At 45.9% G+C, this 13398-nt stretch overlaps 1 protein-coding gene across 1 annotated transcript in view; it reads left to right on the top strand.

The window, feature by feature from the left end:
• Positions 1-13398, top strand: part of LOC144509853 (uncharacterized) — a 415538-nt gene that overhangs the window by 385792 nt on the left and 16348 nt on the right. The window contains exons 24-31 of the mRNA XM_078238759.1: positions 1663-1791; positions 2982-3110; positions 4511-4639; positions 7021-7149; positions 9264-9392; positions 10278-10409; positions 11769-11897; positions 12598-12726. Of these exons, the coding sequence (XP_078094885.1) occupies positions 1663-1791; positions 2982-3110; positions 4511-4639; positions 7021-7149; positions 9264-9392; positions 10278-10409; positions 11769-11897; positions 12598-12726 (1035 nt within the window). The remainder of the gene's footprint in view (positions 1-1662; positions 1792-2981; positions 3111-4510; positions 4640-7020; positions 7150-9263; positions 9393-10277; positions 10410-11768; positions 11898-12597; positions 12727-13398) is intronic.

Genomic DNA, 13398 nt, shown 5'->3' with positions numbered 1-13398 from the left:
GTCACATGTAGGTCAGACCAGGTAAGGATGACAGATTTCCTTCCCTCAAGGACATTAGTGAACCAGATGGTTCTTTCTGACAATCGACACTGGTTTCATGGTAGATTCCAGATATTTTTTATTGAATTCAAATTCCACCACCTGCCGTGGCGGGATTCGAATCTGGGTCCCCAGAACATTGGCTGAGTTTCTGGATCAGTAGTCCAGTGATAATACCACGAGGCCATCGCCTCCTCCTCTGTAGACCATGTTTCTGAAATCCTTTTCCTGACTGCAATGTAGTCATCCACTGGTAGTGAGGATGCCATAGCAAATTTGTCCATTTTATAATACATTTGTTCACATCTTCCTTTGCTGTCAGTTTTTGATTGTTGTGCTGTTTCTCCTATCCAAAATAGCAAGTCCTCAAGTGCCAGTAATATCAGTGAGTTTTGACTCCAATAGTATTGGATTTGTTGGCAGGTAGGAACTGGTCATTAATTAGTCCATCTGACTGGTCCTAAATTAATATCTTCTTCCAGTTTTGTCCTCTCAAGAATGATTCTCATTGATGTCCAGCTATTGGAGTGCTCAATATCCCTTCCAATCTGTCATTTTACAGATGTGAACCTAAATAGTGAGTTGTTAACAGGCTATTTCAGTGTGAGGACATGGCTGACAGCCAAGCTGAGTCCTGACCTCACCCCATGTCCATGCCTGATTGGAAGGAGGCCCCAGTTATCCTGGAAGAAGTATGAGGAAACTTCAGAGGGCAGTTAAGAATCAGAAAATGTGGAACTGACTCACTCGTTGACCCTGATTGAATGATCAGGACGGCAGATTTCCTTCTCCAAATGAGATCAGTGAACCACTCGAGTTTTTACAACAACCTGACAAATTCGTGCTCTCTTTTACAGACACCACCATTTTTTTGGGGCGGCACAGTGGCACAGTGGTTAGCACTGCTGTCTCACGGTGCCAGGGACCCAGGTTCGATTCCCGGCTTGGGTCACTGTACGAGTCCGCATGTTCTCCCCGTGTCTGTGTGGGTTTCCTCCGGGTGCTCCGGTTTTCTTCCACAGTCCAAAGATGTGCAGGTTAGGTTGATGAGCCAGGCTAAATTGCCTCTTAGTGTCAGGGGGACTAGCTAGGGTAAATGCATGGGGATAGGGCCTGGGTGGGATTGTGGTCAGTGCAGACTCGATGGGCTGAATGGCCTCCTTCTGCACTGTAGGATTCAATGATGTCTAGATTTTAGAATTCAAATCATCAAGCTACCAAGGTGCATTCAAACTTACTTCCTCTGGATTACCAGGAGTTCAGTAACATAAATATTATACAACTTCATATAGAACTCTACTGGGATATATCCAATTTGAATCACTCCACCATTGGCCACTATGCTTTCTGTTGTCGAGGCCCTGAGCGATGGGATTCCCTCCCTAAAGCTCTGCCTCATCTTAAAATCTACCTCATCAAACCTTTGTTCAACTGTCCTAATATCTCCTTTGGTGTCAAATTCTGTCTGGTAATCAATCCTAGGAAATGCCTGTGGGATATTTTTATTATGTTAAAGGTGCTGTGTGAAATGTTGAGTTGTTGGTAAGCTAAGCTAAGGTTTTGCGTGCTCGGAGAAGATCTTTATCCTCTGCTCTTCATGTTTTTTTTTTTCGGTTGGTGCAGCGTGCCAGGGGCAATCGTTTGGGGAGAACTGCAGCCAGTCTTGTCATTGTAAAAATGGTGCCCGCTGTGATCACGTGACCGGTCAGTGCAGCTGTGCTCCTGGCTGGACAGGAGCCACATGCCAGACAGGTATGTCCTGCCTTATACTAAATCCACGCGGCCACCACTCTGTAAAATGGGTCATAATAAACATAGGCACAGTGCAGGAAAGGAAACTTGTGTTTTCCCTGGTTTTCTCTGTGGCCTGCTGTACAGGCTGTATGTTATGGAGGGAGGGTTCTAACCAGTCTGTGTCAGGATTGTCTGTATGTGTGTCAGCTTCTGTCGGCTTCACAGTTCAATAAGAGATGCCCTGTGACCAGGGGCCAACTACAACTATAAAGTTCCACTGCATCTCTAAGAAAGACCCTTCTCTGAGGACCCACATCTCTTCTCTTCTTCTCCCCTTCCCTTTGTCCCCTTCTCCCTACCCATCTCCCCATTCTTTCCTTCTCTTCCCTCTTCTCGCCTCTGTTTCCCCCATCACTGACTTCCCTGCCTCCTCCTCTCCTCAATCTTCACCCTCTCTCGCCTCCCCCTCCACCTCACCCTATCCCACCATCCACTCCTTGCTGCTAGCATGTGTGTGATGACCCTTCAGGGAAGCATCAACTGGAATTGGCAATTCTACGCTCAAACCCCATTGGTCGCATGTAACTCACCGCAATTTTCAAAGACTTCAACTCTCATCTACACGTGGTGGGAGAATTTCATAATTTACATGTTTTCTTATACATTCGTGGGACATGGGTGTCGTTGACTGGCATTTACTGCCCATCCCTAGTTGCTCTTGAACTGAGTGGCTTCCTAGGCCATTTCAGAGGGCAGTTGAGAGTCAGCCACATTGCTGTGGCTCTGGAGTCACATGTAGGCCAGACCGGGTAAGGACGGCAGATTTCCTTCCCTAAAGGACACTAGTGAACCAGATGAGTTTTTCCAACAATCGACACTGGTTTCATGGTCGATTCCAAATATTTTTTATTGAATTCAAATTCCACCATCTGCCGTGGCGGGATTCGAACCCGGGTCCCCAGGATATTAGCTGAGTTTCTGGACTAATAGTCTAGCGATAATACCACTAGGCCATTGCCTCACCTTGGATTGTACATCAATTGTGACCAATTTTGACGCCTAACTGTGTCCATTTCCTGAATGTTGTTGCGTGGGCCCAGTGATGTTCTTGGATTGTTTTGAGAATTCACCAGTGTTTAGTTTGATGTGCAGCACCTTGAAGACAAACACAACATCCAGATCTAAATGCCATTGTTTGAATTTCCCAGCATGCTCGGCTGGTTTCTATGGCGCTGGCTGCTTACAAAGATGCATCTGTCGAAATGGTGGAACATGTGATCACGTGACTGGTCACTGCACATGCCCAGAAGGGTGGACAGGAATGGCATGCGAGCTGGGTAAGTACTGAAAACTAACAAGCACTGCTGGTTTGGGCTTGCCTGTCAATTTTTTATGAGATCATTGAAGTCTCTGAGTGAATATAAGAAGAATGACAGATTTGCAGTTTTATGGTACCAAAATGAAATGTCATGCATATGAAATGTTTCAATTCCAATTCTCTTCCCGCACCTAGTGATGCATTAAGGCAGACGTTTGTCTGTTTCCATAGCTAGTTATTCCTGGAACAGGTCGCAAGCCTGTCACCCGAGGCTTACAGCTTGAGGGATGCCACTCCATATCAAAAGTGGTTGACCAGAAATCTCTCCCGCTCTTATCACCAGCCATTGGCACGTTTGGAAGGATTTGCAGGTTGATACTCAACCATCTTATGAACACATCTTTCTTGGCCATTGAGTCCGAGGGTGGGACTTGAACTTGAAGCTTCTGGCTCAAAGGCAGGGTGGGGGGGAGGAACGAGGGGTGCTACCCACTGCACCACAGGACCTCCTCACATGAAATGTAATCACAATTATAATGTAGCAGCAATTTCCAATGAGCTGATGGTCAGATAATCTGTTTATAGTGATTCTGTTTAGAATCATAGAATCCTACAGTGCAGAAGGAAGCCATTCGGCCCATCGAGTCTGCATCGACCACAATCCCACCCAGGCCTTATTCCCCTAACCCCATGCATTTACCCTAGCTAGTCCCCCTGATACTAAGGGGCAATTTAGCACGGCCAATCCACCTAACCCGCACATCTTTGGACTGTGGGAGGAAACCGGAGCACCCAGAGGAAACCCATGCAGACACGGGGAGAGCATGCAAACTCCACACAGACAGTGATCTAAGCCAGGAATCGAACCCGGGTCCCTGGTGCTGTGAGGCAGCAGTACTAACCACTGTGCCATTGTCAGGATACTGACAATAACTCATTTATATCTTTGGATAGTACCAAAGGATCTTTTGCACTCCTACGGCAGCACGGTGGCACGGTGGTTAGCATTACTGCCTCACAGCATCGGGGCCCGGGTTTGATTCCCGGCTTGGGTCACTGTCTGTTGGAGTCTGCATGTTCACCCCATGCCTCTGTGGCTTTCCTCTGGATGCTCCAGTTTCCTCCCACAGCCCAAAAGACATGCTGATTAGGTGGATTGACCATGCTAAATTCTCCCTCAGTGTACCTGAACAGGTACCGGAGTGTGGCGACTGGGGGATTTTCACAGTAACTTCACTGCAGTGTTAATGTAAGCCTACTTGTGACACTAATAAATAAATTTAAAGCTTTAATTTGCCTTGAAAAGGCACAAATTACATGATTAAGTTCTGGGTTTAAGAATTGGACTGATTTGTTCTTATAGCCCTCAGTGTCTGACTAGCTTATTGATATCTGGTAACCTGCTCTTGTTTTCAACAGAGTGTACCCCAGGAAAGTACGGGTTGGACTGTCAACAACTGTGTGACTGCCTAAACGGGGGACTGTGCAATCGGCAGAGTGGTCAATGTACCTGCCGTCCAGGATGGATAGGTGACAAATGTGGAATCTGTGAGTAAAAATACACTTTCTTCAACCAGGGAGGGCATTTGTTAGTGCCTTCCTGGCAGCACTGCGGGTGTACCTACATCACCTGGACTGCCGTGGCTCACCACCACCTTCTCAAAGGCAGTTCGGGATGGGTAATAAATGCTGGCCTAGCCAGCAAAGCCCACAACTGAGTAAATAAAGAAGTTCCACCAGCTAATCATTGCTTCACTCATTCTGAGGCTATGGGCACCGTTAGCAAGACTGGCATTTATTGGTCGTCCCTACTTCCCTCTCAGAAGGTGACTATGGGCTTCCTTCTTCTTTGTGATGGTTTGATACAATTGTGAATAGTGTGCTGGAGGACTTCAGAGAGTGGTTAAGAGTCAACCATTTTGGTGCAAACACGATGGGCCAAACGGCCGCCTCCTGCACCGTAACAATTCTGTGATTCTGCCAGACCAGGTAAGGATGACAGGGTTTCCTCCCCTGAAGGAGATTAGTGATCGAGCTGGATTTTCACAGCATGGTCATTTTTACTGAATTCAAGTTCTCAAACTGCTTTCCTGAGATTGGAACTCACATTCCATGGGTAACTTATTCCAATAATTTTAACCACGACACTATCATTTCATAAACAGGTCTTCTGAATTCATCAACGACTTGGTGTGATTTTAAGTATTAATGAAATTAATTACTAGTCCTGCCTTTCTTTATGCTGTAGCTGTCGATGCTCCCAGACTTTTCTCTCATCACTCCTTCACTCTCTCCCTCTTCCCGATATATTTATTGTGTTAAAATTAGGATTATTGCACCACTGACAGTTTTTTACTCAATTTTTATCAGTACCTCCAAATGTTGTGCATTCTCACTTCACGCAGTTTTTGCTTCTTCTGCGGCCTATAAAACCCAAGCTTTGTATTACCTCACCTTTACCACTTCACTGACATAGAATTTACAGCACAGAAACAGGCCAGTCAGCAGGAGTAGGCCATTTGGCCCTTTGAGTCTGCTTCACCATTCATTTTGACCATGGCTGATGATCAAATTCAGTATCCTGATCCCCCTTCCTCCCGCGTCCCTTGATCCCTTTAGCCCCAAGAGCTATATGTAATTTCTTCTTAAAATCAGACAACATTTTGGCCTCAACTATTTTCTGTGGTAGTGAATTCCACACATTCACCACCCTCTGGGTGAAGAAATTTCTCCTCACCTCAGTTCTAAAAGGTTTACCCCTTATCCTCAAACTATGACCCCTAGTTCTGGACTCCCCCACCATTGGGAACATTCTTTCTGAATCTACCTTGTCTAACCCTGTTAGAATTTTATAAGTTTCTATGAGATCATTCTTCTAAACTCCAGACTTAGTCTCTCCTCATATGACAGATCTGCCATCCCAGGAATCAGTCTGGTAAACCTTCGCTGTACTCCCGCTATAGCAAGGACATCCTTCCTCAGATAAGGACACCAAAACTGCACACAATACTCCAGGTGTGGCCTCACCAATGCCCTATACATCAGTGCAGTCTGCCTCAGTCATTCTATATAGTTTCACATTCTCACCATTCTCTGTATAACAGAATCCTCCTCAATACTCTATTAAGTCTGTGACTATTTTATATTTAAACCCCTTGTCCTGGGCTTACCCACAGTGGAACAATTTCTTCACATCCCTCCTCTCGAATCCCTTCATAGTTTAAAAAAACCTCATTCATTTTTCCTCTTTTCTAGAAACAAGGGCTTAGGTCGATATCAGTCAGATTTTATTGGGTATGTGGTTGTCCATCAATCACAATATAGATCATTAAATAGTGCATTCCATTCTGTTACATAAAAATACTGTCCAATTGTTTCATATCAATGCTTATGTTCAACACAAGCCTTCTCCCACTCTTCTTTTTCTCACCTATCGGCCTATTCTAACCCTTTGTTCCTCATGCACTTGTCTAATTTTCCCACAAATGCGATTTGCCTCAATCGTTCTATGTGGTGGCATGTTTATTTTATTCATTCATGGCGCATGGGCATCACTGACTGGCCACTGTTTATTGCCAGGAGGACAGTTGAGAGTCAACCACATTGTTGTGGATCTGGAGTCACATGTAGGCCAGACTAGGTAAGGCCGGCAGATTTCTTTCCCTGAAGGATATTAGTGAACCAGATGGGTTTTTCTGACAATCGACGATGGTTTCATGGTCATCGGTAGATTCTTAATTCCAGATATTTTTTATGGAATTCAAATTCCATAAAAAGATGGTTAAAGACGATTCTCCTGAATTCCTTATTAAATTATTTAGTGACTGTTATTTTAAGGTCCCTAGCTTTAGGCTCCCCAACAACCTCCATCTGCCTATTGTTGTGACTGCCCTCTGACCCTAACCCCTATCTGTTTCCCTGTGTGACAGCTTGCCCCGAGGGTACCTATGGAGAGCGCTGTGAGGAACATTGTGCCTGTGAGCACGGATCGTTGTGCCATCATGTGACAGGAAGCTGCCAATGCACCAAGGGATGGAGAGGGAGACGGTGTGAGAAAGGTCAGGGAAACGGTTTCTGTGAGAATCGTGTCCCAGAATTTCATAAACTCAGCCTCACAACCTTGATTTTAAAACTCCTTCCTTCATTTCACTGTGCCACTGTGCCGCTCATAAGCCTGGCCACTATAATGGTGATGTGGTGCCAAGGATGGGAGTGGGTTTGAGGAGAAGTGGATTGGTTACTTTGTCTTTATGACTGTTTTCTATTCTGACAATTTCTTATATTCTATAGAATCAGGAATGTGCCGTTGTTACATCTCCCGTTGCCCCCTCCTCTAATGAGGACCTCGTACCTATCGAACTCCTTACTGTTACAGTTCAGCTTTTACCATCATCCCACCGACCAACATTTTTGACTGGTGATGTTCAAATTTAGGTGGCAGCTTCCAAAATCAAACTGAATCGGTGGCACAGTGGTTAGCACTGCTGCCTCACAGCACCAGGGACCCAGGTTCAATTCCGGCCTCTGGTCACTGTCTGTGTGGAGTTTGCACGTTCTCCCCATGTCTGCGTGGGTTTCCTTCGGGTGCTCCGGTTTCCTCCCACAGTCCAAAGATATGCAGGTTAGGTGGATTGGCCATGCTAAATTGCCCCTTGTGTCCAAGGATGTGTAAGTTAGAAGTGTTAACAGGGTAAAATACATGGGGTTACGGGGATAGGGCCTGGGTAAGGTTCTCTGTCAGAGAGTCGGTGCAGACGCAATGGGCCAAATGGCCTCCTGCAGTGTAGGGATTCTGTGTGACAATAATAAATCTATGTAACTCACAATCAATGTCATTTTTCATCACAGTGCACAAGTTAGGATGCCCTAACTAACCGTTCATCCCTAATTGCAGTAATGCAAGTACTGGGGAATACCATTTCATTCTCCCGTCACCTCCAAAAGGTGGAAATCAACTTCCCGTCTGATTGATGGCAACAGGTTAAAACTACTGGGTACAATTTATTTATAGCAGAAAGAATACACAGAAGCTAAAGGAGCCAGTGAGGATTGAAAGTAGCATCAGACAAAAACGACTGAACTAGAATTGGTCTCGATGAGATTCATGTATTATTTTCCCAATCAATGCTTCTTATAGTCTCTTCTTTGCAAACTCTTGAAAATATTGTTTCCAACAATAACTAAGATGGAAACGCTTCATCACCTGGCCCCGATTAGCCCCTGCCACAAATTGATAGAGATATTGAGACTTTGACCTAGAGTTACAAGGGCGTCGTTTTAAGAGATAAATGCAAACCTTCCAAAGATGTCCACAATGAATAAACGTTACAACAAACCATTTATTAATGATTCAGGAAACAAGCCTCATCTGTGTTGCCTTCACACCTTTCCAACAACCTCCCAACCCCACCTTGCCAGCACAAGTACATGGCAACCGAATCCCAATATACCAAGCAGAGTTCTCCAGTTGTGAGTCTGATGAAGCCACAAAGCAAAGGATTATTATTCCAAATATAGCTAGGATCAGCTTTTCATTTCATTCAGTTACTGGAACTATCTGAAATCACCTAAGTTAAAAACAGAGTTCAATTTGTTTTTCAGCTCCCTCAATCTTACCTCACTGGTTTGAGCGACAGGGTTTAAACAGCCAAGCACAGTGTCACCCGTCCATTAGGTTAATGATTTGTTATTACTGTAAGCTGCTCAGAACCTGCTGTTGTTCCAGGCTGTAGGGTATTTGAACTGTATAATAAATGTGAAATTTCATGGGACAAAATCATTTGCCCAACTGATCTTAGAATCATAGAATTTCTACAGTGCAGAAGGAGGCCATTTGGCCCATCGAGTCTGTACTGAGTACAATCCCACCCAGGCCCTATTCCCGTAACCCCACGTATTCACCCCGCTAATCCACCTAATACTAAGGGGCAATTTACCATGGCCAAAACACCTAAGCTGCACATCTTTGGACACTAAGGGACAATTTACCATGGCCAATCCACCTAAGCTGCACATCTTTGGACTGTGGGTGGAACCGGAGCACCCAGAGAATTACCTTGATTTAGACTTTTACCCAGATAACTAGGTTTCTCTATTCCTCACGTAGGCAAACTCTATGATTTACTATTAGGGTTGTTGCTGATTCTAATCCTCATTTTATTTTCTCCTCCAGCTTGCTGGCCTGGTTACTATGGTGACAATTGTGTGCAGCGTTGTAACTGTTCCCCCAACACTCCCTGCAACCACGTGACGGGTGAATGCGGCTGCCCTCCAGGGTTTATGGGCAATGGCTGCGAACAGAGTAAGTTCTCCACAACCTTTGCCTTTATCATGGAGCTAATAAGGAAAACAGCCATTAATAAAATTGTTGGAAAAACTGAAATTAAGCTGATTCATGTCTGAAAGAGAAACACGGGGTTAACCTTCGAGCTGTGACCTTACATCACGGTACAACTATTTCCAGTGCAAATGTAAGAGAGACTGACATTGGTTAATACCCCAAATCAGTTCACCTCACATTATTTAGCAGTGTTGTGACTGTTATGTAAGACACACACAGCAGGATTCCACACACAACAGTAAAATGATCTGCTTTTGGTCATTGCGAGCGACACGGTGGCACAGTGGTTAGCACTGCTGCCTCACAGCGCCAAGGACCCAGGTTCGATTCCAGCCTCGGGTCACTGTCTGTGTGGAGTTTGCACGTTCTCCCTGTGTCTGCGTGGGTTTCCTCCGGGTGCTCTGGTTCCCCCCCACAGCCTGAAAGGCGTGCTAGTTAGGTGCATTGACCCGAACAGACACCAGAGTGTGGTGACTAGGGGAAATTCACAGTAACTTCATTGCAGTGTTAATGTAAGCCTTACTTGTGACTAATAAATAAACTTTTATTAGGACAAGTGACCAAAAGCTCGACCAAGGAGCACCCAGTGCCACAGTTACATTTGGCCGCAGTTACAGCGTGAATACTGGGTTGCAGGAACAGCCAGGTGCTTGAGGTTTCTGGTTGAAAGACCAACCGGATTTGTTGACCTGTCTTTTCCATCTCAGATGCTGACTGGACTGGTTGTGCCTTTCCAGCACCTTCCGTCTTTCCAGCACTTGCAGCTTTTACTTCCTTCTGGGGGTCCTGTGGCTCGTCTCTCCTGTTAACTTTGCACACTTTTCCATTTCTTGCCTCCTCTCTTAGCCTGCCTGCCGGGTACTTACGGACAGAACTGTAACCAGGTATGCCAGTGTTCAGCTCAGAACCAACAGTGCCACCCAGTCAGCGGGGAATGTGTCTGTGCGCCCGGTTACCATGGAGACGGCTGTAACCTGAGTGAGTTTTGCTCAACTTGATTGTATGATTTGGAAAGGGTCACTGTATCCTCAACATCAGTCAAAATAAACTACAGAGAGAGAGAGGCACCAACAGAGCTTCTTGAGTAGTTCAGTGGGTGAATGTGCTACCTGAACAGTGTGTGGCATTGTGTTCATTCCCCCGATTTGATTTTGATTTGATCTGATTTGATTTATTATTATCACATGTATTAGCATACAGTGAAAAGTATTGTTTCTTGCGTGCTATACAGACAAAGCATACCGTTCATAGAGAAGGAAACGAGAGAATGCAGAATGTAGTGTTACAGTCATAGCTAGGGTATAGAGAAAGATCAACTTAATGCAAGGTAGGTCCATTCAAAAGTCTGATGGCAGCAGGGAAGAAGCTGTTCTTGAGTCGGTTGGTATGTTACCTCAGACTTTTGTATCTTTTTCCCGATGGAAGAAGGTGGAAGAGAGAATGTCCGGGGTGCGTGGGGTCCTTAATTATGCTGGCTGCTTTGCCGAGGCAGCGGGAAGTGTAGACAGAGTCAATGGATGGGAGGCTGGTTTACATGATGGCTGTCTGTTGATCTCAATAGCAATGATAAAGGAAAGGTAGGAACTTGCATTTTTATAGCATCTTACACATCCTCAGGACATCCCTAAGATGTTTGCAGCCAATGAGGTACTTTTTTGACATGTTTCAATATAGGGACCGTCGCAGCTAATTTGCACACAGCAAGGTTCCACAAATAGCAAGGTGCCAAAAAAAAATGAAAGAGTATTGGAAGCAGGTTCAATAATAACTTTCAAAAGGGAATTGGATGAATATTTGAAAAGATATTGCACTGTTCTGGAAATGGGCAAGGCAGAGTGGGACTAACAAACAACCCCCACAAAGAACTCATACAGCCACGATGGACAGAATGGCCTCCTGTGGTGCACCATTCAATGATTCTGTGAGGACAGTTGATTGTAAATGCTGTTAAAAATCTGCCTGATTTTTCAGGTTTCACCAGTTGTCCCCTTGGGCAGCTTCAGGCTGTCCATTACACGAGGTTTCAGGCCTCCTAAACAGGCTCCTTCAAATCAGGGGCTGGCTCTTCCTCAGGGCTAACCTGAGAATCAGACAGCACGGTGTCTGGGGAAGGGAATTCCTTATCCGAGTGCCTTGGGCAAGAAATACTTTGCCTCCGCCTTAAACGCCTGGACGAGACAATGCTAAAGAAGAATTGAACTCTTGAGGGTGGAGCCTGGAATGATGGAGGGTGATTGGGGGAACGTGCGGCAAGTATAATGTGAACTCCCAGCGGAGGTGGACAGATATCCAGAGTGTCCCGTGACGTGATGCCCTGTTTCTCCTCTAACACTCCAGGATGTCCGGATGGGAGGTACGGATCCAACTGCGCCCAAGCGTGCCGCTGTCTGAACAGAGGCCGGTGTGAGACAGTGACTGGGACGTGTGTCTGTCCCCCTGGGTATGTCGGCGCTGACTGCAATCAGAGTAAGTGAACTGTAAACCGACAGTGACTCTGCTCTTGAAGGGAGCAACATTGGAGGGAGGGGCTGATTCACCACTTTGTGTTACGTCCAACCCTCAGCTGAACTGAGAGTCATATCAATAAGGCAAAATCACTCTCCATTCATCCTGTGTTCCCACTGATGGAAACAGAATGCACGTCAGGTTTTGAATAAAGGGTGGGTAAATCTTTGAAAAAGCAAAATGTGGAGAAGGAGCAGATGAAAAGAGCTAAGTAGATATATCTTGCAGAGAGTGAACGTGAGCGCAGTGGGCTGAATGGCCTGCACCCTTGCTTGATTCTATCTATTCTGCTTTATAAAGAAACTGGGTTGCCTCAGGTTAATGGGCAGCACGGTAGCACAGTGGTTAGCACGGCTGCCTTGCAGAGCCAGGGACCCGGGTTCAATTCCGGCCTCGGGTGACTGTGCGGAGTTTGCACATTCTTTCCGTGTCTGCATGGGTTTCCTCCGGGCGCTCCGGTTTCCTCCCACACTCCAAAGATGTGCGGGTTAGGTTGATTAGCCATGCTAAATTGCCCCATAGTGTGAGGGAGATTAGAAGGATAAATATGTGGGGTTATGGGGATAAGGCCTGAGTGGAATTGGTGCAGACGCGATGGGCCGAATGGCCTCCTTCTGTACTGTATGGATTCTATAATGCTGCACCTCTTTACTCCCTACAGCCTGTCCAGCTGGTCACTATGGAATGGACTGCGCAGTGGCCTGTTCTTGTGGAGATGGTGCAAAGTGTGACCACGTGACTGGAAGATGCATCTGCCCACCAGGCAGGACTGGTTTTCAATGCCAGCACGGTGAGTAAATTGGGCAGTGGACAATGACATTCACTCCTTGCCATCTGACAGACTGCAGAGTGGGTAATGCCAATGCATGACCAACTATCCAATTTGACATCAGACTGGGGTTGGGCCATTTGTGGAGTTAACGACTGCTCAGAGCTCAATCCCAAGATCTGAAGCCATGTTTTGCATATGTGCCAGCAGTCACACCATGCGTTCATACTTGTGCATGCCAGTCCATCAATAGGATCACGTATGCACGTTCAGCACCACCCATGGAATCGGGTTGTGTGTGAGCAGGTCTGTCCCTTGCTTTATTCAAGTGTGAGGCCTCCATGCTGTTGTTGCTTTTGAAGGGAGTGGAATATATACAGGCCGGTTGTTCAATGAGGAAATTTATTAATGATCCGGTGTGCCTTGGAACATCCAAACATCTCCCACCAGTAGAATTGTAACAGATGATCACCAGCCTTTAGAATGTCCAAATGATCCATCGAAAAGTGACACCAACACTTGATCTGACCACACCTGGTCAATCATAGAATCCCTACAGTCCAGAAGGAGGCCATTCAGCCCATCAAACCTTCACCGACCACAATCCCACCCAGGACCTATCCCAGTAACCCCACGTATTTACCCTGCTAATCCCCTGACGCTAGGGTCATTTTAGCACGGCCAATCCACCTA

The sequence above is a fragment of the Mustelus asterias genome, chromosome 22 (assembly GCF_964213995.1).
Source record: "Mustelus asterias chromosome 22, sMusAst1.hap1.1, whole genome shotgun sequence".
In the NCBI taxonomy this organism is placed as follows: Eukaryota; Metazoa; Chordata; class Chondrichthyes; order Carcharhiniformes; family Triakidae; genus Mustelus; species Mustelus asterias.
The sequence above is the reverse complement of the archived record's forward strand: the minus strand, read 5'-3'. Positions and strand labels throughout refer to the sequence as shown.